Source organism: Peromyscus maniculatus, chromosome 14 (genome assembly GCF_049852395.1).
Source record: "Peromyscus maniculatus bairdii isolate BWxNUB_F1_BW_parent chromosome 14, HU_Pman_BW_mat_3.1, whole genome shotgun sequence".
Lineage (NCBI taxonomy): Eukaryota > Metazoa > Chordata > Mammalia > Rodentia > Cricetidae > Peromyscus > Peromyscus maniculatus.
This window is the reverse complement of record NC_134865.1, coordinates 4,440,047-4,464,834: the sequence shown is the minus strand read 5'-3', so window position 1 is coordinate 4,464,834 and position 24,788 is coordinate 4,440,047. Positions and strand designations below refer to the sequence as shown.

Here is a 24,788-nt window from a genome sequence, read left to right as displayed (position 1 = left end):
ATGCTTTAATGTCTCCAGATCATTCATCTTGCTTCCCACTACATGGCAAAATAACATCATTTGCTAATACAATATGTATCGGAGCTTTTTGCCTATCACGTTAATATATTCATTTTAATGAAGTGGGTTTTTTTTGTTGGAATTATATTAACTTTGGGTGAATGAAATTTTAAAAGCTTTCAATTATGTTCATTTTTCAATAATAATATAAAGGAATAAATGGAGCACAGAGTAGATTATAACAGGATGAAAATTATTTTGCAAAGCATGAAGTTTCTAAGTGTGTTTTATTTGAGACACTTGCTTATATCTATAATTCGATCTTTTTGTTTACTGAGTATCAAATGAAAATGGCAAAGGACCACCGTCTAACTGTGCCTTTGCACATTCCACAATGAACAAATATGCCCTGAAATTTTATCCTATGAAAATAACATCTAGGCAGTAGAATGAATTTTAGAAATATATGTATTAAAGGAATAAAAACAATTGATATCCCCTTAATACATTAGGAGACAATGAGAAAAACTAAAAAAATAAAGTATGAAATTGATTCGATGCTAAAGAAGTTCCTAATATATGGTGTTAGAGAAAATGCCAGAGTATAACCAGTGTTGTTCTTACAGTTGGCTCCCCTGAACATCCAGCCTGTGCCAACTCCCCTTTGAGTGTGGTATGCGAGTGTTCTGGTCTCCCTTGTTCAAAGAGCTGCCATTCCTGTGTCCCATATTTACATCCTTTGGCCTTCACAATGAAGATGCAGAATGCATTTTATGTATCTACTCTGGAAAGCCATTGTATATTGACTTATATATTTAAGTATTTTACATATGTTGGCAACTCAAAGTGAAAAGTGCCATTGGATCAAAGATTCTGGCCCCAGTTCTGCCAGGAATGATGGGTATTATTGACTTAAGTCGCTTAACCTCTTGATAGATATGATGTCACTATCTACTGAGTATCTGTTCTGGGAGTTCAGGTAAAATGAAGTCAGGGACTGGGAGACATTTGTAGGAATTGAAACACTCTACAACATGATTGTAGATCATTCTATCAGGTCTCACCCTCCATTCAATACTTTCTTCCTTCTCTTTTAAAGAATGGATTTAAGCATATGTAAGATTCTCATTTAGAATTGTTTTAAAATTTACTTCTCCTGAACACATTTTAGTTGCTTAACCATCAAATTTTATCTAGGTTATTTTCTATTTCTGTCTACTTTTAACCTAACATTGAATTACAAAGAATATTTCTGATCACACAGTTCATAAATAAAACAAGGCCAATTTGTTGTCAGTGATTATCACCAAGTTGACTATTCTTAGTTCACAAAATTCAATAAAATATTCATTTACTGGTTATACAAAATTCTGCAGTATTACAACAATGCAAACAGTCCTGTAGATTAGTTATCCACATAAATAAAGTTGAGAGTATAACTATTTGTTCATATTTAAATTTATTTTTTTCCTCTGCAAACAACATTGGGACAGTAACACAATACGGAAGTATTCAAATGAAGTAATTATAGTAAATCTGTGCATTTTAATACACTATAGTTTTTCTCAAAAGAAAATGAATATAAACCCAAATGATTTCAGTTGGACTACTCTTCATATGTGCTCTAGGGATCAGATTACATGACTTTACTATCTCCTCTGGGTATTGTGAAATCCTGATATGTTAACTGGTCTCTCTAGCACTCTGCTCCCAATCATTAAAATCTAATCAATATCCACTTTTCTCTAAGCAAGTAAGGTTTCAATTCTATCAACACAAGGTTCAACTGGGAGAAAAGTTGACCTGTGGGATCTAGGATTTGTGAATTCTTTCACTATAACAGTAAGAAACTATGAACACTCCTTTTGCGTCAGTAAATTGTGATAAATTGTGAGAAGCACATTTAGATTTCCTGTTGTACATGCTGAATTGCACAAAATAGAGATAAGGACTTTGGAATCTTGCCTTTGTTGGACTATTTTATCACAGCATCAGGAGGTTAAGAGTGATTCATGTTTCTGTGTTCTCCATATGAGCTGAAAAATAATATCACATGTAGCTAAATGGTTCGACTGAACCTAGGAGTTAGATCTATCCTATAGAATATTTCATTAAGACATTTTTCAAAATGAATATTCAGGCTGAAGAGAACGAAGGTGAAGAGGTTAAGAGACTGGCTGCTCTTCCAGAGGACCCGGGTTTAATTCCCAGCACCCACATGGCAGCTCAGGACTGTCTGTAACTCCAGTTCCAAATCTGACACCTTCATACCAATGCACATAAAATAAAATTAAATAAATTATTAAAAAATGAATCTTTACAATTTCCAGTAGGTGCATGTGTATAGTCTATTAACTTCATACTGTACCACAGTTTTAAAACTATGTTCAGTAATATGTTAACAACAAATAATAGTTTGAAAAAATATATATTTACAATTGCCTATGATATAGAAAGGTTGTGTTTTAATAGTTTACTTCTAGTTATATGACAAGTAAAAACATGTATGTGAAGAGATCCCAATAAAATAAAAAATATGCCAAGAAGCTAAATTGATATACATTTAGATAAATGTTAAAAACTGAAAAATAATATATGTGTCTAATAATAGTAATCTCATACAATGGTTACAATAATTTGGTAGTTCAAATAATGGGCTTTTCCTTGCAGACTATTTAAAGGGGAAATAGCAAACAAGTATAAAATTTGCATTTATTTTATTTCTCTCAATTTAAATTTCATTTATAAGTTGTCTACATGCACAGCTTATATGTTATTTTTTATCAGATCTTCCTGATTTATATTCTCATCAGACTTTTAGGCAATTTGCCTTGTAAATGTTAAACTTTTGATTTTTTTTTCAATTTTTATCTTTCATGACCATGTTGAATTTATAACATGTAATAGAAGTTTTGAAAAAAAAAAGAGTAATGAAGCATAATGTTAAATATGAAGATGGAGACATGTTCAAACATCCCTGAAATGCTTTCTAAACCAAATACAGGTGTGAGAGGAACTGCATACAACAGACTGGACTTGACCTTAAAATGATCAATTGAATCAACATCCGTGATCCAAATGGTAATCAGTTCAGATGTCCTCCAAATCTGAATTCTCAGGCGAGCACTTACCATTGATTTACCACATCATTAAATCATTTGCTGTATTGTTTTCTGATACCAATGTAGTGTCTGGCATTGAATTCTTTGTACTGCAAAGTTCAGAGACAAATAAATCACAATCTCATCTTTAGCAACTTTAAATAAGCTTAGTTTCCCGATAGAAAGTGGAACACAATGTCAATCTGTACACAGCTGAATAAGAATGTGATATGTATCTGGAGAATGACATAAAGATTAGATCAGATGGTGCTTATGAAGACCTGGTTGTAGTGTTTGCTATAAAGTTTTCCACAAATGCCATTTCTGTTCTTATTGATGCTCTTGTTGAGGATTTGAGTCTAGAGGTATGAGGATATACTTCCGTGGAAGGTTCAAAACAATGATCCTGAGTGAACTGGCATGTAGCAAATGCCAAAAAGAAGTCAATAAAACAAATAGTCCTTAAAAGGGAAGTAGACGGACACATGGAAAGTGTGATGACAGGAAAACTGAATACTATCCAGCAGTGGGGAGGGAACAGAGAGAAGTCAGAGCTAAGAAGCTGTGGACCCACAGGCAGGCCTGCCATCCCAAGTTAAAGTGTTTGTGATTTGCTTGTGACACACTGAAAAACATGGAACTGCTAAGTTAAATGGCCAAACTGAGGCCAAGATAAATAGAGTTAGAAAAGCGGGAATGAGGCTGGAATCTAAGACTACAGTGTGCAAGACATGCTTCAAAGGTGAAGAGTCTGAGAAGGATGTGCCAAGACAAAAAAAGAAAAAAGAAAAAAATCACCTGAAAAGCAGAATGTCAGGAAGCTAGGGGAGCAGAAGAAACAGCTAATACCATTAGAGTCAGGGGTAAGATGAGTAAGGAAAGAAGACCAACCCTTAGGGAGGAGTTTCACCCTAACCCCCAGGATGGCCCCAGTAAGTGTGGGAGGCCCTTTTGTGCTTTTCTTTGGTTAATACATGTATACATTGTTGGTAAGGTGTTGGGGAAAATATGTCACCACAGCTTTAACTTTAGTTGAATCTAGGGATCAATTAGGGAATTCAAGTAGGAATCTAACAGCATCTAGGGAGCAGGGGATGTCATAGAAAGACTCTGACAGCCTTCCCTTGGGTCTCTTTCACATCATTCTATTACTACATCTTCCAAGCAGAATACAGCTTCCTCTGTTTCTCACATCCTTGGATGTTAAAAGATGGTGGGCAGAATGTGTGTGCTTCAATACAGTAACTAGAAAGTCCTTTGTACTGTGTGGTTTAAACACTGTTATATTGTTGTAGCACTCAAATACTGTTTTATCAGGGCAGGATGGATAGATGGTTCCTGGCCATTCAGAAAGGGGAGGAGAAAGGGAAAATGGAGAGGCAAAGAAGAAATAAGAGTAATGGAGGAAATGAATATGATTGAAGTGCACCATATTTATGTATGGAATGTCACAATGATGTCCCACATTTTGTTACACTTAACAGCTAAAAAATTAAAATATTGTATGGACAATATAGACACTATCCTGGCTTATATGTTTTAACTTTGTTAAATCTACAAACTTTACATAGGACACTCATGAATTTTTCTTCCAACATTTCTTCTTCATTTTTAATTTGTATGGTTAATATAGATGTATCATGCTATATAAACCTAGTTCTTGGCCATGCAATTTAAAAAAAATGTTCAGTGGAGAAGAACTATTGATTATGTGAATGTTAGCAACTTACCTTAAACTATGTAAGTTGACTTTTAAGAAAAGAGGAAGCTACAAAGTCTTGTTGCCTATACACTAATTTGGAGTCTCTAAGGAGGAATCTTGGTGTGGGATTCTGACTAGCAAAGAGGGCAAACATACCAACTAATTCACAGTAAATAAAGGTAACAAAGAGATTGTACATACGTGTGTGAAGATTGAGAATTATCAGACATTTGCCTAATAAACACCTCTAAAACATTTTTAAAGTATTTTTGTATTGTATTGATTCTTCTCCACACTGCATCCCATGTTCTCACTTCTTTATCTGTGATTGCTGCTGTGTCTCACCTTTATTTTGCAGGGCTGCCTCTCACTCAGGAAAGGTAGAAGGACTCAGAAGTCTAAATCTCCTTCTCTTTACCTAATGTGATACACTTCTATAGAATAATTTTACTGTTTCCTGAGATTGTACTATAGTTGCATCATTTCTCCTTCCCTTTCCTACTCCCAAGCCCTCCAAGGCCCTTCCTGTCCTGCACTCTTTCAAAAACTGTGACCTCTAATTCTTTATTTCTAGGTTTTTGGTTCTTTGTTTTTTGTTTTAGCTGAGCAATTGACTTTTCAGACTTATCAGAGGAAAGCATTTTTCCTAACTTCATACTCCTTGCTTCCCACAAAGGCAAGTTTTATTTTAGATACAGACAGGCAAGTCTAGCTTCATTAAGATCTTCTAAATTAAATGTCAAAAAGAATCAATGCAGCTTCATCTTTATATATAAATAGGTAGGTAGGTAGGTAGGTAGATAGATAGATAGATAGATAGATAGATAGATAGATAGATAGATAGATAGATAAACAATAAACAATGAAAGGATGGAGGGGGCTGTAAGGCTCAGCAGTTAAGAGCACTTGCAGCTCCTGCAGAGGACCATGTTCTGTTCTCCAGACCCACACATAACTCCAGTTCCAGGTGATCTGACATGGTATCCTTGTCTCCACAGGCATCAGGCACATACATGGAACATAGACATCCACTTATGTAAAACACGTCCCCCACACAAAAAATTATAAAATAAAATATTTTAAATGTAATTTAAATTTAATTTTAATTTGCATTATTTCTACTGAGAATAATCTGCCAAAATATTAAATATAGTAGTGAATGCATATAGTAATCAGTAAAATGCTTTTTTAATCACAGCTATAAAAGACATACAGGAAGAGAAGAGAGTACTGGGGGGAGAGTCGAAGAAGGATTATGATCTACTTTGGGATTTTCCTAATTTATGAGGTAAAAGTTGCAACAGCTACAGAAATGTATACAATTTTCTATATTAGAGAAGAAAAAATATGATAAAATTCTCCTGATTTTTAGAGAATAGATTTTGAATTTCACAGAAAGCAGAAAAAAAGAAAAAAAAACATAGCTGTTAAGAGAAGCTTTTTGTTGTGTTTTGTTTTGTTGTCCTCTAGTGCAAGAGAGATAAGCCCCGCTCCTCTCTTCTGGCAAGTGGATAGTTCATTTTCTCAAGTCAACACTGCCATGTTTTTTTTTTTTTTTCTTTTGGATTCTGACAGGCTTCACAAAGCATGGCATGAAATAGGACCTGCATGATGTTGCACTGTTGAAAAAGGTATCTGTGACAAAATATCTATATTTGCTTTGATATGACCAGTTTTGCCACTCTTAGATTTTAGCCTCAATATTTCTGGCATTTATTGCTCTATATGTTTCCTCCCTTCAATCTTCCTTTTGTGTTTTGATTAGCACCCTTACAGACACACATGTGCACGAATACACAGAAAGATATGTGCATGTGCACAAACATGCATACCACTACCATTATAAAAAAAATTGCACATATTCACAAATACTGAGAAAGAAAGTACAAAATACATCTTTATTGTTTTCAAGACCAAGGTGACTATACACCATGGAAATGTAATTTGCTGAGAGTGATAATCGGCTTCTTATTTACAGCAACTCCTTTAAAAATTGATGTAAGTGTGGCAGGTCAGTCTGAAGAGGATTGTTAATCATAAGAACAAATGCACACAGTTTATCACACACATGCATCCTGTCATTCACAGTGCTGGGTCAGGAAGTGCAGATGCTGCTGTGTGTGCACCGAACAATCTATCACAGAGAAGCTGTCATGGAGTCAAAGACTAATGGCAGCTGTCTCCTAACACTGACTGTCCACTCTCAGGGAGTCTCCTTTCTCCATGTCCTTTACTTTATCATCTCTCTAATGGGTAGGTGTTTCCAGAAATCTATTCAGTCTCTTAGCCTCTGATTAAACCAACTCTGGAGGAGTGTGAGGAGCGACTACATCCAATAGGTAAGTTTATGGAAGAGGAAAATCGTAGTTGTTGAGGGATGAGGCAGAACGGTTATTGAAAACACTGGGAACTTTTAAATGATGCAGGAGAAGAATGGGAGCCCTAGAAAATCTCAGAAATATTAGGCAGGGGTGGGGGTTGGCAACTTCTTCAGTTAACTAGGAAACTCAAGTCATTTTACATACGGATTAAGCAAAAAGAGAAAAACAAAGTAAAAGGATGAAGGAAATGTTTTTAAATGTTCGAAACTCCACCTGTTAATATAAATGGACACATACGTAAAGGCACACAGCGGTCACAAGGGGCTGTGTAAGGTCACTGATTGTATGATGCTCACATAGCCTCTCGGTCATGACACTTAGATTTGTGGTTTTTGTCTATTTACATGTTAAATTAGAGCATAGATCACCTTTAATTCTCATGTGGATTCCCTTAGCCTAGCAGAAAAACTGATAAAATTTTATTGACAGAATTAATATTTATTGACCAAACTAATTAAAAGTAAACATTTATTGACATAATTTATTGCAGTTGTCTGATTTATATACTGCCTTTAGTGAAAATACAATATTGTTATTACCTTGGAACAGAAAGAATCAATTATTTAACAACATAGATTATGTAACCACCTTAAGATTCAATGCAATGTCAATATCCTAAGCTTCTACAGCATAGGAAGAATAGTCCTTCTGATTGATTTTGAGGAAATAAGAAAATAATCAGAGAAAGTATAAAAGACAAGTTACTATCAGATGCAATTTGAAATTTGTCTTTAAGTTAATTTATTCTTACTTCAGTTTTTCTTGCTTTTAAAAAAATTGTAAAAGATTTTGAAATATTCCATTTTATGGAAAATAGAATTCAAAACAACATCTGCTGCTAAAATGATGAAATATTCCAGAGAATCATGACTATGGTGAACTTATATAGAGTTACTATTGCTACAGTCATGGTAATGTGTATTTAATTTCCATTAGCTTTAATTTCAGGCTCATTCTTAAATGTTATCAAAATCATGAGCCTAACCTTGCAAGTCTCTTCAAAAACAAAAGTAGAAAAGTAAAAAATGCAAAGCACTGGCATCTTTAATTCAAATGTCAACAAAGGATGTACATATACATGTACATATATAGATGTAACAATAATCAATGAAAATACGAAGCCATGATTTGAAAGATAGAAAGGAGGAGTATATGGAAGTGTTTGAAGCAAGGAAAGGCGGGAAGAACTGATGTAAATATATTATAATATCAAAATATAATTTAGAAAATACTATTAAAGAGTTGTGGTTAAAATACTTGCCTTACAAGTGTTAAGACTGGAGTTCAGATTCCCACAATCCAAGTGAATTCTGAGTGGGTGAGACAGTACACACACACACACACACACACACACACACACACACACCATAATGAAAACGTCAGTGTTAGTAAGCATATCAATTTTAGATCAAATATGATTCTTAATAAACACTGGGTTATATAGTCATTGATACCCAGACCAAAAAAATGGTGAACGTCTAATTAGAATAACCATGGACCTGATGTCCATCTTACAAGGCATGAAAGAATGCAAATATGATGTCCTCTCATTGAATTCCACAGAAATCAAGCCTGATTGTTTACAAGGGGCAATTTACAAGGTATATCCCTTTTTCAAACTTCGGGCAATGAATTCTATCTCCTAAATGTGTATCTATATTTAAGTATGCCTGAGGTTGGGGATATAGTGTGAGTATGTAGTGTGTGAAGTAGGCTGAGAAGGAAGGAGGAAAGAAAAGTAAGAGGCAGAGATTTAGAAAAGAATGTGATGGAAGGAGGAGGTAACAGAGGCAGAGGAAGGAATGAAGAACGGACGAGGAGAGGAAGAGGAAAGAGAAACAGATCAAAAGCTGGAAAATCAGGTTGGTAGCACACTTGCTGTACAAGTGCGAGTGAGTTGGATACCAGAGCCTCTGTTATAAGCATTCAGCATGGTGGCACCTCTCATAATCACTTCACTGAGAAGGTGGAGACAGGCAGATCCTAGGACTTGCTGGCAATGAGACTAGCCACTCTCTGAGCTTCAGGCCCATGAGTCATGCTCTCTCAGAAATAACAAACACAAAACAAAAATATAAAGTTGAGAAAAACAAGGTAGAAGGCATGCCTGACAAACAATATCTGAATTGTTCTCTGCCCTTTATGTGTGTGTTCTCTGTCTCTGTCTCTCTCTGTCTCTGTCCCTGTTTCTGTCTCTGTCTCTGTCTCTCTCTCTCACACTCAAACTCACACACACACACACACACACACACACACACACACACACACACACACACACACACACACACACACAGCTGTCCAAGAAAATAATGTTTTGCCCAGACTCAGAGTGCTATCCAAGACATTTTTAAAATGGACATTTCAAGCCAAATCTTTCCAGCAACAGATAAATGTCAATGTGTCTTTGCTGAACCAACTAATTTTCTTATCCAAACAAACTTGCATCATGTATTTAAAACACTAGAAGCAGAACGTTTTTGTTTTTTTTTTTAACAGGATGCTTTTAGGGGAAAAAAACATTACAAACGTTTCAAAGCAGGGTACTTGCTAAAGACAAGGAAATATAAATTAAAATGAAGCACCTGTCATAAAATGGCATTGAAGAAAGATACAGTAATTTGCAGACAACAGGATGTTCTTATTCCTTTGTAAAATTTATTTTCTTCAGATAAACACAGAAAATATCTACACAGGGACAGATGTGGAGCCACAGTGAAGTCAGTTAAGCTGATTTCCAAAGCACTACAACATATTTCTCTTTGTATTTATGTGGAGATTTGGTTACATTAAGAACGAACCTCACAGATTATACTTAATAAGATCACATATTCATATTCTTCGAAAACAATTAATTGGAAAATTTCAGAGTTCTGTGTGTGTGACATTTGTATGAGTTTATGGACTTAGGGTCCTACTCAGTAACCATCCTTATTCTAAATGAGAGTTAATCATAAAGCAAACAATGGGAAAGACTATGTCAAAATTACTTTATAAAAATAATTATGTTAAAAATAAACCATCAGGAATTTAAATCTTGTCCTCTGCTCATGTGTTTTTTCTGTCCTGTACTCATTTTCTCTAGATGCTACATTCAGCAAAGACAAATGCACATAATTGTTTGTGCTGTTCAAGTAGATTTTTTACTCTTTTCTGTCATTATAACACATATATGAGTTATTTTTATACTAAAAATATATTGCAGAGAAATTTGATCCTCTTTCTTAATTTAAACATGTAGTATCATGGAGATTGAGATTCCTGAAATCACTACACACACACACAGACACACACACACACACACACACATTATTATTATTATTATTATTATTATTATTCATGCATTGAATATAAATCAGTTTTTTGGTAGCAATTTTTAAATTTGAGATTATTTAGAGATTATTTTGATATGCCCTTTACTTGCACAGAAAACAGTGGGGGAAGGGAGGGGGAGGGAGGGCAATGGTGGGTTGCATAACTAAGACGGGCACCACAGAACTATAGAATCCTCTGCAAAATCAGACTCTACCCCATATATTCCCATTTCCCCATTCATGTATTCTGATTTTCTTATAGTCTTTCTCAGTTGTGGTGGTATTGTGTTCCCCAAAATATTGTGCAACCTAATAAACTTATCTGGGGTCAGAGAACAGAAAAATCACAATATTAAACATAGAGAATAGGCAGTGGTAACACACACCTTTAATCCTAACATTCCAGAGGCAGAAATCCATGTGTTCAAGGATATAGCCAAGCATGGTGACTCACACCTTTAATCCCAGGGAGTGATGGCAGAAAACAAAAAGTTATATAAGGCATGAGGACCAGAAACTAGAAGCATTTGGCTGGTTAAGCTTTTAGGCTTCTAGCAGCAGTTCAGCTGAGTTTCATTCTGGATGAGATCTCAAAGGCTTCCAGTCTGAGGAAACAAGACCAGCTGAGGAACTGGCAAGGTGAGGTGGCTGTGGCTTGTTCTGCTTCTCTGACCTTCCGGCATTCACCCCAATAACTGGCCCCAGGTTCGTTCTTATTAATAAGACTCTTTAAGATTCCTGCTACACTCAGTGTATGCCCCAAAATGCACATGTGGTGCCTCACTTTTATTATCGAAACTGCAGGTGAAAAATATGGGACCAATCAGCTGGAGGTTTCAGACTGTACCAGGGAAGACATGGCATCTGATGCCATGATGGTGTTAAAGAATGTGATCCATGGATGTGACGTAAATTATATTTATGACAAAAGATGAAAGGACAGAAGCATTGAGTTTGCACAGGACGATGAGCTAATGAGCTGTTCACCTCCCTTACAACAGGAATGGTAGTCTTCACAAAAGATAGAAGGCATTGCCAGTTAAGAGGCTTGAGTAATAGGTAGTAATGGAGAATTATCAGAGAGAAAAAAAATGCTTAAATTTTGCCTCTATGTTGTAGCTGTGTCCATCTAAGTCAAGCCAATCATATGTAGGAGTCGTTAGTCTCAGGATTACATGCAAAATTCCCTAACACAGTTTAAGAAAATCCTATCATTTGAATTTTAAAGTCCTAGTCCTCATGTAGGGATGAGCATTTGGTAGTAGTGGTGTGAAGGAAAAGAGAAGATGAGCGATAGAGAAAATTGTAGGGATTTCTTGCAGGAAATACAGTTTTAATGCTGAAATTGAAAGTTATAAGCAAGAAGTATGACTGTACTCAGAGAAGGCTTATAGGATATGAAATAGTGGATGTGATGACTGACTAGACTGAACTAAAATACTTTTCAAGCATTACCATATTTAATTCATGCTAGTTCTGTTTGTTTGGTGAGTTGACTTTTTATCATCATGTCAAACATGCAAAATATATTTTAGAGGAATGATGGGGAATATAAAAATGTATATGTTAAATAAAGTTTCCAACTCCAAATTTTGATAACCCAGTTTCAGTTTCACATGCATATTTGGGGATAAGGAAACTAGAGTGATGAGCATGAGCTTGGTGATAGCTGAGAAGGACCCTGGTAGGTGGAACATGAGTTCCTAGAAGAGTAAAAATAACTCAGGAGAGTTACTACAAGTTTTATTTTAGTTACATCAGATCTTAGAATTCATCAGGAAACTATCTTGACATTTTGCAGAAGCCAGCTGAATATCTCACATACACATTTTGGGGGTGGATTTGCACAGTGCCGATAAGCCTCTACATCGCCAAGGAAGAGAATGTGGTTCGGGAAACAGTAGGAACAAAATATGATGTGGAGAGAGAAGGAATAAATAGCAATCCAAGCATCACTATAGGATTAAAATAGAACCAGTATATACTTTGCTGTCATAAAAGACATGGATGAAAGACTGAAGTAGCAAGAACAAGCATTCATTCAACAAACAAGTCCTGTGAATGGAACTAACACTGAGACATGTGGGGAGACGGGTGGATAATAAAGGGAATAGAAATGTTAAATACACAGTCATGCTTGTGGGATTACACCATGTACATCTTCATGTATGTACAAATGTGGGTGATTGGTTGGCACATTTGCCCTTTAGGGTTTCATGTGAGCACCTGACATAAAATATAAAAAACATCACCTAGTGAAATTACTCATATCTTTTAACTCAGCTATAATGCTCTCTATCAGTAACCTCTTGCTACACACTAGGAAGTTCTGGAGTGTAGATGAACTCATATTCTCAGACATTAAAAAATCAGGAAAATTTTTGCTAATAATGGACACAAAAAAGCTGAAACTGCACTCAGGAAGAGTGAGCAATTGCGTCTGCAATGTCATGCAAATAAATAATAAGAAACTTCTGCCCAATTTATTTACATGCTGTTCGATTCTCTACTTTGAAAATATTCTCTCTTTATTAATTTGGTATAATTATCTCCCTATTCTAAGCATGCTACCCAAGCATGAAAGAGATGGTCAGCATGCAAAGGTGTTTGCAATCAAGCCTGATGACCTGTATTCAATTTCTGAGACCCCCATGGCAGGAGAGAACCAACTTTTATAAGTTGTCCTTTGACCTACAGACACCCACATTATATAATAAAAACAATTAAAATAATCTCTTACAATATAGATTTTTTTTAAAGAAAACCAATTTGTACTTCAATCCCTAATAGAAAATATAAAAAAACTCTACTTACTCATTTTCAAGATACATATACAACTTTCGCTTTGGAAGTAGTTTTCACATTTGAAAGTAGAATCAAAGAGAAAGTAATTTTCACATTTAAAACTAATATTAAGTTTCTAATTAAGGAGGAATTTCTTTAATCTTCACAATGCATGCTCAGTTTAAATCCAGATGTTTCAATTTTAAGAACTTTTGCTTTTGTTTACTACAATATTAAAGAGTTCAAGGAAGTACTCATACACCAGAAAAAAAAGGAATTTTTAAGGAGAATGAGAATGGATTGATGGGACAATGTAAAATATAGATTTTCCCATCCAAATATGTAGCCAAAAGACCTACAAGGAAGACTACAGACACAGCACTTTACAGACAGTTTCTATTCTAAAAGTGTGTTGAAAAAAATAACTTCATTAGAAATATACTTGTTAGTGCAGAAAATGAACATGCGACCAAATTGAAAACAACGTGAGATGGTGAAAAAACTGCCGAGGCTCCTTGACAGGTGAGATTGTAGATGAAATGAAAAGGATGAAGCGAGGAAAAGGCTCAAATCTGCTCCTACACATTAGAACTCCCTTCTGCAGGAATCGAGCACTGATGTCCGGATAACATCAGAAGAAAAGGATGTCAGCCAGGACTCCTGATGTTTTTCCTGTGTTACCTTGCTTCTGGGGGAGGACGCTGCTGACACATGTTATCACAAAGCTTTGAACTTAGTGAAGTAACTCTCCTAACTGGCAGGCCTCTTCAGGGACTCTGAAAACGGTGTCTATGCAAGCATACCAGCTCCCACAGGAGGATATTTCACCAGTTTTCATCCCTCTCCAGGTCTTCTGTCTTCTTGCACATGAGTCGTCACTAATGCAGGGACTCTCGATCTAGGGTTCTTGTGTTCAATTAAGGAATGTTTGACCATAAGTGGAGCTTTGTTTTATTGTCCTGGCATGGAAAGGGGTACACTCTTTCAGAATTTAAAGATTAGGAGTTAGGGATGCCTCCAAACACTACAATTAGCAGATTAGGATCTCCTCTCCCGATAATTACAATCTGGCAGGAAAAGGCTGTTAGGGAAGTACAAGACTCTGTCACTTTTGCAGTATCCCCAACCTCTAAGCACAAGACTCAAGAAGATTCCTTCCCAAATCACGACAAAAATATTCCTTTTGCCGATGAGTAGTGGTGCATGCCTTTAATCACAGGAAGGAACCAGAGGCAGGTGGTTGTGAGTTCGAGGCCAGCATGGTCTATGGAGTGAGTTTCCTGTCTAAAAAAAAAGAAAGAAAGAAAGAAAGAAAGAAAGAAAGAAAGAAAGAAAGAAAGAAAGAAAGAAAGAAAGAAAGAAAGAAAGAAAGAAAGGAAAAGAAAAAGTACACCAATGAAGAAACAAACAAAACCCCAAACAAACAAGGAAAAATTCCTTTTTTCTTGGTTCTCCAAACAATAGGGTATCACTATGTAGTTCTGGCTGGCCTGGAACTCTCCATGTAGACAAGGCTGTTCTTGAACTTACAGAGACTTGACCATGCATTCTAAGTAATGAAATTAAAGGTGTGTGCCACCATGCCTGATCCCCTATATTTTTCAAGTTTTCCTGGGAGCTGGGGAGTGGGAAGCCCTGGTAGTAAACTGTATGCTCTCTCCTAGATTCTTGTGAGACTGTGTTAAATTCAGCTAAAACAATCCTATGGTGGTGAAAATAGTTATAGCTAAAAAGAGTTTTGGTATGTTAACCACAATTTGAAAAAAAATGAGTACAATAAAATATAACCTAATATAGTATATACTACAAAATATCTACACCTGGTGTTAGATATTACAATGTGGACTGGGGAGATGGCTCAGTGGTTAAGAGCACTTGTTCTTGCAGGAGACCCAGGTTCAACTACCAGCACCCACATGATCGGTTACATCTGGTTCTGTTACAGGAGATCCAGCGCCCTCCCCTGACCCCATGGGTCCAAGGCACACATCGGTGCACAGACATACATGAAATCAATCACTCATGCCCCTAAAATAAAATAAACAAATCTGCATTAAACAACAGACTGTCAATGAAGATAACGCTCCTAAGAAAACATAAACTAAAATTCTATTGACCAGGACCCGCAGGTAGATGGAGCTCTCTGTAAGAGTATCGCCTGCTGCAGTTTGAGAATTTTCCATCTTTCTCTCATAATATGGTACTTTGAGACCTCTTTTGATTGACTTACTATTCACTCATTGAGACACCTGTTTTGTTGTTGTTGTGTTTGTTTTTCTGTTGTTGTTGTTGTTTTGTTTTGACCGTGCTGGGACCAGCTCACAGTCTAAGTCATAGGTTTATTCATGGGACATGTTATTGTTCACCTCTGTGATACATTTTAATGGCTTACTGTTACTATATTTTTATTTTATAAGGCCTCTAAAAGTATTTAGTAATGCCTAAATTCTACATTTTGAAAGAGAAATCTTTTATATATTAAGAATGAATACAAAGAAAAAGAATTTAGATAGTTATATATGTTTGTGCTCATTTATTTGAGAATACATTTCCTAGAAATGAGAAAGGGAGAGAGCAGGTAGCAGAATGTCCCTAGAAAAGGAGACAATAAATGTTTCAGTTTATAAGCACTTAGTGTTTTTTGCCATACCCGAATGGTTCAGGAGGAAGGACCTTTGCAGGTAAGTGATGCTGTGACCTCTGTTTGAATCCCATTCAGCACAATCGTGTTGGGCAGAAGTACTTAGCTAATTGGGCTGACGAAACCCAAATCTTGGCTGGGTTGAGATGTATTTTTAATCATTCTGCTAAAACTAGCGCTTTCCTGTTCCAATTTTGTCAACATGCTTTAAGAAAGTGTGTTTAATTGATAGACTTTCCCTAAGCAATCTATGCCCGCATCTACATTCAGACAGCAGCCGAGGCTGAAGCAGGGAAGGAAACTGCTCATTTTCTTCCCAGGAGCCATAGGCTGGATGATCTCATCTTTTCCCAAGCAATGCTTAGTCTAAAGCACAGGCTTGGTGTTGCTCTGTTTTGAGAAGTCCTGTAGAGAGGCAGAGTCCCTTAATGCAGCCTTGGATAGTTCCTAAGGTATCCATTTATCCCTTACATAGTTATCAATGATGATCTATTCTCCAGAAGAATGAAGAAACCCAAAAATTGGGGAATCCGAGGCCAGTTTAGCCATAATAAATTCACTAAAAAATCCTGAAAATGTAATCTGCGTACATGGGAACTTAAATTTTCAAATACTTAGGAATAAAGAAAATACATAAGCCAGTTAAACATAATATGTATATTTATATATATGTTAACCTGAGATAATATTTCCATAAATCATTTATGCAGAGTTTAAATTGAATAGCATATTATAAGTGCAATTGTTTCTTTTTTGTAAACAAAAGGTCTTAGGACAAGGAGGAGGCAATGGGAAGGCTGTGAGAAAATATAAATATTAATGTTTTCAAAATATTAACTTTGCCTCAGGGTTCACTTGATTAATGCTTCCAATAACTACTGAAAACAATGAAAGTGCTAATATAGCCATTTAATCCAAACAAAGGAATGCTGCACAATAAATGCAGAGTTCTCGTTAATAACCATTAACTTTAAAAATAGCAAAAATGAACACCGAATTATTAATATCTTCCTAGGAAACTAAAAGCTTTTCTCAACCCACCTTTAGACAGAGTGTACTGTCAAGTGAGAAGAGAAAATTAAGAACTTATTATCAAACAGAGTTTGTCTCTAAACTGTTCTCTGGAATGGAAAACCTGATTATTGATCAATAAATCAAAAATTTATACACACACACACACACACAAGTATTATGATACTAAAGGTTATAAGCTATATGAAGACCCAAATTCAATCCCCAGCTTTGAGAATATCTCCCTATGTCTACATACCTTCACACACACACACACACACACACACACACACACACACACTGTCTTGGCATGCAAAGGTCTAGAGTACAGTAGGAATGGATAAATCTTTAAAAATAACAAAAGTGTTATAATCTGAACACGTGCCTCTCCACTTCAAGCATAGATGGAAATCTCATGGTTTCTGTGAGGCACTGGAAAATGGGATTTTTGGAGAGGGCTCTGTCGCATCAATAAGATTAGTGCCCTCATAAAACTGATGCCACAGAAATAGTGTTTTCCACCATGATACCACAAAACAAGTTACAAAACAGGTGAGGTGCCCTCTATGAGGCAGGGAGAGGGACTTCACACTTGATCATGGATTTCACAGCTTCAGAAATGTTAAGAAATTTCTGATGTATAAGCTATCCAGCTTATAATATTTTTGTTATAGTAGCCTTACTAAGTTAAGAGTAGGAAATGGGATGAATAATCTGCAAGTACAGCAGATTTTTAGTTTAAAACTTTGCAGGGATTAAATGCTAAAAAAATGAGAATCATATTGATAATTATTTTCTCCATTCTCTTATTTGTGGTATGCACTATTGTTTGTAGTGGGTAGCTATTCCAGTTTGGATCTGGAAGTTCCAACCCCCATTGAGACTCTGTCAACTATCACGCCTACGAGGCGGGGCCAGGAGAGGTGCCTGGAGACTGGAGAGCTGGATGGGCCAGCGCTCTCTCTGTGCGCTCTCTGTGCCAGGATGCTGAACAGTGAAGGTGGACTGTGCAGAGCTCTGGAGAACACCACTGGACTGCAATACACCTTTCCCAGACCCTGCGACCTAGCTTTCACTTAATTTGTGAGTTACTCTATTAAATAAATATCCTTTTAACTACGTGGAGTGGCCAAAATAATTTCTCCAATAATTGTTGTTATTTCTTAATATAGTTTGTGTGGTGATTTGAATAGGTATGGACCCCAGAGACTCTTGTGCTTGAATGCTTAGGCCACAGGGAGTGGCACTTTAGGAGGTGTGGCCTTGTTGGAGTAGGTGTGGCTTTGTTAGAGGAAGTGTAACACTGTGGGGGTGGCATTTAAGGCCTCAGATGCTCAAGCTATGCCCAGTGTGGTACTATCTCCTTCTGCTGACTGCAGGATCAAGATGTAGAACTCTCAGCTCCTTTTCCAGTACCATGTCTGCCTACATAATTTAAAATTCACATGGAAAGACAATATATCCTGAATAACCAAAGCAAAAAAAACCGGATGGATGGATTTCAATACTGGATCTCAAAGTACATTACATAGAGGCAAAGACAGCAGAAAATGTAAGCAAATGAAATAAAAAAGAGCACCAAAATAAATCCACTCAACTACCATTCATTAAAATTTGATGAAAATCTTTAAAACTTACAATGGAAAAGGGACATCTTCTACAATAAGTGGTGGTATGATGTTGAGGAAACTGTATATCCATGTGCAGCATTAAACTAGAGTCATGTCTTGTTCACTACACAAAAAAGTCAGCTTAAAATTTGTCAAAGATCTTAATTTAATACCTGAAACATTGAAACTACTATGGAAAAAATACAGGGGAATAATTTCAATATATGGGCTTAACAAGACTTATTTTTTTTATAAACGACTCCAATAGCAAAGGGAATAATCCCAATAGCATGACAAATTTGTTATGTGAAGTTTAAAAGTTTCTGCATAGTAAAGAAAACAACCAGCAATGAAAACAGACACTCTGCAGAATGGAAGGAGACACAATGTTTGCCAAGGGAATGATCACTGCAATACAGAAAGAAATGAAAAAAAAAAAACCATCAAACACTCCAAATTCAAATCTTCCACTCAATACATGAGTTATTCAATTGAAGCTCTCAGAAGACAAAACATATTTTTAAAGTGTTCACCATCCTTAGATTTCAGAAAAATGCAATTTAAAACTATTTTATGATCTCATTTCACCTGGTCAGAATGGCTATCAATAAAAAGACAAATGAGACTGAGCATAGCAGTGCATGCCTTAAATCCCAGCACCCAGGAGTCAGAGGCAGGAGGATCTCTGTGAGTTTGAGGTCAGCCTGATCTACATAGTGAGTCCCAGGACAGCCAGGGTATACAGTGCAAGACCTTGTCTTGAAATATCAATCAATCAATCAATCAATCAAACAAACAAACAAACACAAAAAACAAACAAAACAACACAAACACATAAAACAAATGATAATAAATGCTGGAGAAGACTGAGGAAATGTAAATTAGTGTAGCCACCATAGAAATTGGTATGGAGATGTCTTAATCTGAAAATAGAACTATCAAATGACCCACTTATGCTGCTTCCTGGATATATACCCAAAGGTCTCAATTTCAATTTAATACAGAAAAAAAAGAAAGAAAAACTTTTGCATGTTTCATTGATAAACAACTTGTAATTTATGAAATGGAACTAGCCTAGACTATCATCAATGAATGAGTAAAAAAATATGTGGCACATATATACAATGACATTAAGTCTTAAGGAAAAATTAAATTATGGCATTTAGAGGAAAATAATCCAGACTCAAAACTAAACCAAGCCAAACCAACCAAATAATGTGAGTCTTCCCTCTCTGTATATTCTAGATTTGATGTGTGTTTCTAGGTCATGAATTTGAGTGGGGTGATAAGAGGGGAAGAAATCTGTAGGGAGCAGTGAAGGGAAGGAAAAAAATAAAAAGAATATAATGAACACATTGACACACTCAGAAAGAAGCTACCGAAGGAGGGAGGACGGAAAAGATTCGTTAAGAGATGGGTGGGGAGAGGGACAAGGATGACTAAAAAACAGTCTGAATGAAGATGCCGTGATTAAACCAGTGTTTGCTATGAAAATTTAAAAAATAATAAAAACATAAATTACATTTCCAGGAGTGGGGTTGCATGCCTCAGAACTCGAGAGGCAGAGGCAGGCAGATCTCCCTGAGTTCAATGAGCCAACCTGGTTCTACGTAGCAGAACACTAATCAGCATGTCCTCTCGGATACTCCTGAAACCTCAATTTCACCAGAATCAGAAAGTGCGTATGTGTCTGTATTTCTATTTGTTTATAAATTTAAACACATATTTATACACCTGCCAACTGTATATACACTCACATATATTTAGCAGCTTTAGCAATTAGCCACAATATAAATACATTATGCTTGGAATACGCAATGTGTAAAAGAGCTGATTGGCTCTGAGTGAAGTGCTCGTGGTGGCAAAAATCTGGGGATTTGAGATTGGATCCTGAGCACCTATATAAACATCGGGTGTGCATCGGTGACATCAGTGCCAGGTTGTCAGAAACAGGCTGACTCCTAGTCAGCCACTCTGGCTAACTGATGACTTTCATGTTATCCAGAAAGTGATAACATGTGAGAGAAGCTGTCTAAAAATTAAGGTGGAGAGTAACTGAAGAAGACACCCAAATTCAGCCTCTGGTTTCCACATGCATGCTCACACATGTGTCTGCTTGTGTGTACATATGCACACGTGTGTATACATCATCCACACATACATATAAATAAATAAAACAGTTTTTGTAATAATGGAGCTTGTAAAGGATGCAATGAACAGCACATGTATATACATGTGCATGTGTGTGTTTGTATGATAGAATAGTATTTTATATTTCATATAGGTAATGTTACATGTATCATAATTGTCAAAATCAGGCAAAACTCTATAATTTTTATGATGAAAAACTTAAAATGTTTGTTATTTTTAAAAAGTATTATCAGAGTCTCTTCAATTTTAGTTTTGTAGGAGCAAGCCTAATTTAGACATGGAGTATGTATTTACTGACAGGGATTATGTTGCCTGAACATGAGCTGATTCTCCCGGAAGCATTTATTAAGAGAGTTACTGGTTGCTTGTGCTTGGCAAATTCTCAGACTCATAATCAGATTCTTCAGAAGTAGGAATCTATGTAAAGAGACTCTTGAGCAACACACCGAATTCCTGGCTGCACCTGGAAAGAGTGTTGGTGTTTGGCTTCAAGAGTGGACAGGACATGGATTCTGAGTGGAAGTTCTGACAACCAGCACCCTGCTCTATCATTGCACCTTGTACCTTCATATTTAGACCAAAAGAGCTGAATGTTGATGATGTCTATTGGTATCTTTTTGAATCACATTCCTGTCACCATAGAAACAACAGTACAATGCTTATCATCTGCTATTATAGGATCAAATTTTATAATCTTGTGCTGATTTTTTACTATTTTCTCAAAGTAAACAGTACCAGTTATATGGCTCAGTTTTTAAATCAATTCTTAAATTTATTAATTTAATTATTTTAAGAGCAAATATTAACCCCATAGTATCTACAGTTTTTCTAAGAAATACATCCATAATTTCAATAGAACAGTTTAAGAATTACCTTATTTAGTTCATAATTAAACACTTATCTGTTGGATTATTTAGAAGAATTCAGCACCTGAGATTCTCACGACTTCTATTACTAGACAATTATGCAACGTACTGTAACAACTTTATACATGCAAAAGTAGCATTTCAGTAGTCAGATATTCACATTTAAGCAAAGGGATTCTTTAAATAGATGGATGGTTTGGGCCACAGTCATGCAATTATTTAAAAATGGAATGAACTATGGAAATTAGAGCTTAGTAACCCAATCAGCAGTTCCTTTCATCTCCACCTGCTTTGTTTGTTCTCAGATGGCTTATAACCATGACAGTTTGTTGATTCTCTAGCCTTAAACACCATCATAATCACAATGTGTACATAAAGACAATTGTATATGTACTAACAGCTAAATAATAACCAGACAAATGGCAGTTGCCATTTATACTGGACAGCAATTGGGCTGCTTTTTACATTTGACACTGATGCAGTGCCAATAATCACTTCTTTTACACAGATGGAAGTGCTATCTTCTTCTTTATCCCCACAGAGAAACCAAAGGAAAGGGAATTTACTCACATTGCACGATGAGCTGGACCAAGGCTTCTCTTGGCTTCACATTGAATCCATTGTACTGGCTAGTTTGACACCTGTACATCCCTGACATTTCCCTTGACACGTTCACAATCCTCAGTGTCCCATCATAACTCTCCATTTGCATTGTCCCATCAGGCATTGCGACTTCTTTATCCGCTCTAGACCAGAGGATGATTGGTTTAGGTTTCCCAGTTACTTGACACTGAAGTTCTATTGTGTCTCCTTCTCTGGTGACCAAAGGTGATTTTTCCTGTGGAACAGTCAGATTGGGTGGAACTTGAAATGGGAAAAAGAAAATTTTTCAAGGTTAGTATAAACTGGTAAGACATATTCAGTCACAGAATATCATAAGGAAACAATTTCTGCTGGTTGAAGGAATTTTGAACAATGCAGATGACATAAAATACAGGAACCAGAGAAATAAGGGGAAGATGCTGTCACTTAAAATAACCCTACAACTTTCATTTTACATTCTCAAATAAAGACTATATGCATCTTCACACTAAGAAAGATACTGCATCTGAAGGCAAGTAGTCAACATTAGAAAACTATACTCAATGCCTTGTCTTATTAGCCAGTAACTGGGTCCTCAGTCTGCTTTAAACAGAACAAGCAAACTCATGCAACTGTTGCCATTACATATAAACACAACTCTCTTCTAACAGCTAAGTCACTACCAATTATCCAGAAAACTGAAAATCTGAATAATAATCATGAGGCAGAAATATTTCATCTTAATCCAGTTTTCAAATGATTTCATTTTACTCATATGAGTATGTTACAACAATATAACACATGGAAGAAGCAGGAAAAAGAACCTGAAATATAAAGTTAGAAGTTTCAAAAATGGTGCTGAGATTTCTGGTCTATTTTCTCTCTGGTGAGAATTTAATAGAGCAGCTGACTAATGTCATTCTCATATAATTCATTATATTCTCCAACTTTTATTGTTTAGAAATTTAAATTTCATAAGATTTTAAATTATCGTATTTTGAAGCAACATGGATTCTTGGCAAGATATTTCTACTAGTTCTATAAAATTATTCTTAAGAAAAATATTCAAAGCATCTTTCAGTGTCTACAAGCAGTATAATTTCCTCAAGGAAATTTAATTTTTTATTTTATAGAGCTTACTTAGTATGACATATGAATGCTTTGGTTGGAGCTTAGTTTACTGGGCTAGAATATACTTGTTATGCTTTAATGGAAAACATGGAGGACTGAGGGAAACATTGTGGTTTTTCTTACAAACAATATCTGAAACACTATTCCCTATCCCATGAGAATATTTGCATAAATAATGCAATTGTATTTGAATTAATTGAAATGGGTCTATGCAGCAAAGTGTCTGTCACCAAATATGAGCTAGATGAAATGTTAGAGTTAGGAATGAATGGAAACATAACTGATTCTAGGTTTTTGATTAACGCTATCATCCTTATGATGGTACCATTTACGTTAACATCAAAGGTTTATTTTCTCACTAGAGATTACTAGCCTTACTTTACTCCTGTTTTAGGGTAGAAAAACAAATAAGTTCAAATTATTTTTCAACTGATGTTGACATGTAGATTTTTACTACATTTCGAGAAATTAATTCAAGTCAAATAGATACCAGAATTATTCTGGCATTCAAATGTCTCAATGTATGTTCTTATTTTAATTTCTCCCTTTATTCTAAGTTATTAGAAATGAGCTATATAATACATATTACAGCACCTCACAAGTGAAATAATATGAACAGTAATCATCATCCTCTTGAAGTAACTATATATATTACAGGAAATGATGTCAACAGAATTTATGCTGAAAAGAAACCACACATTCAGAATAAAGCAATTATTAAATGATTTACTCAAATAATTTATTTTTGAGATATTATTAATAATTTAAAGAATTTGTTTTCTTTGAAGCAAACCACAAAAATCATGCAATTCTAAGTAGTGTATTTTAACAAAATAAATGGAGATGTAATATTTTTTCCTGTTTTTGAGAGTAAACGAGGTAGAATAACAAAAATGATCTTGGTATATAACACGTATGATGTCTCTCTGCTATGTGCCAAGCACACTTAGAGGTTTTACATTTTTTTTCAACTCTCTTAATAATCCTGAGCAGCAAATACATATTTAATATCAAGTTTTATCCAGTGGGAAACACTGAGTCTCAGAATGGCAAATACATTGATTTGATCAGAAACGAAAACACTGACAATTTGACATGACCCTGGGGGGGGGGGGTCTAAGAAGTTGTGGTGTCTGCACGTGAGCAGAGGACTCCTTGCCCAGCACCCACACCCACTGACATCACAGGATGATGGACAATATCCCTTTCAATGACTGGTCTTTGGCAAAAGGTAAAAAGAAATACAAGTGACTTTATGATACATATTTCACAAAAAAATATGCCTTATACTATATTATTTCTTACCTATTTTTTTCTATTAGAATATTTTTGAATACACGTAAAAATTAATGTAAGATGTCTCAATCCAAGTATGTATTCAAATTTAAATTAATCTCCATAAATTAGATGAAAAGAGAGACTATAATTTAAGACTGTTACTATAATGTAAGAGACTGCTGTTGCTCTAAATATTCACTCCATAAAACTTCCAAAAGCCACAAATGTGAGTAAGTGAA

The 24,788-nt window shown here is 35.6% G+C and overlaps 1 protein-coding gene across 3 annotated transcripts in view; it reads right to left on the bottom strand.

Moving 5' to 3' along the window:
- Nucleotides 1-24,788, bottom strand: part of Mdga2 (MAM domain containing glycosylphosphatidylinositol anchor 2) — a 793,868-nt gene that overhangs the window by 148,708 nt on the left and 620,372 nt on the right. For all 3 annotated transcript variants that reach the window (XM_042260511.2, XM_076550567.1, XM_076550568.1), the window contains exon 8: nucleotides 22,129-22,422. In XM_042260511.2, coding sequence (XP_042116445.1) covers nucleotides 22,129-22,422 — 294 coding nt within the window. The remainder of the gene's footprint in view (nucleotides 1-22,128; nucleotides 22,423-24,788) is intronic.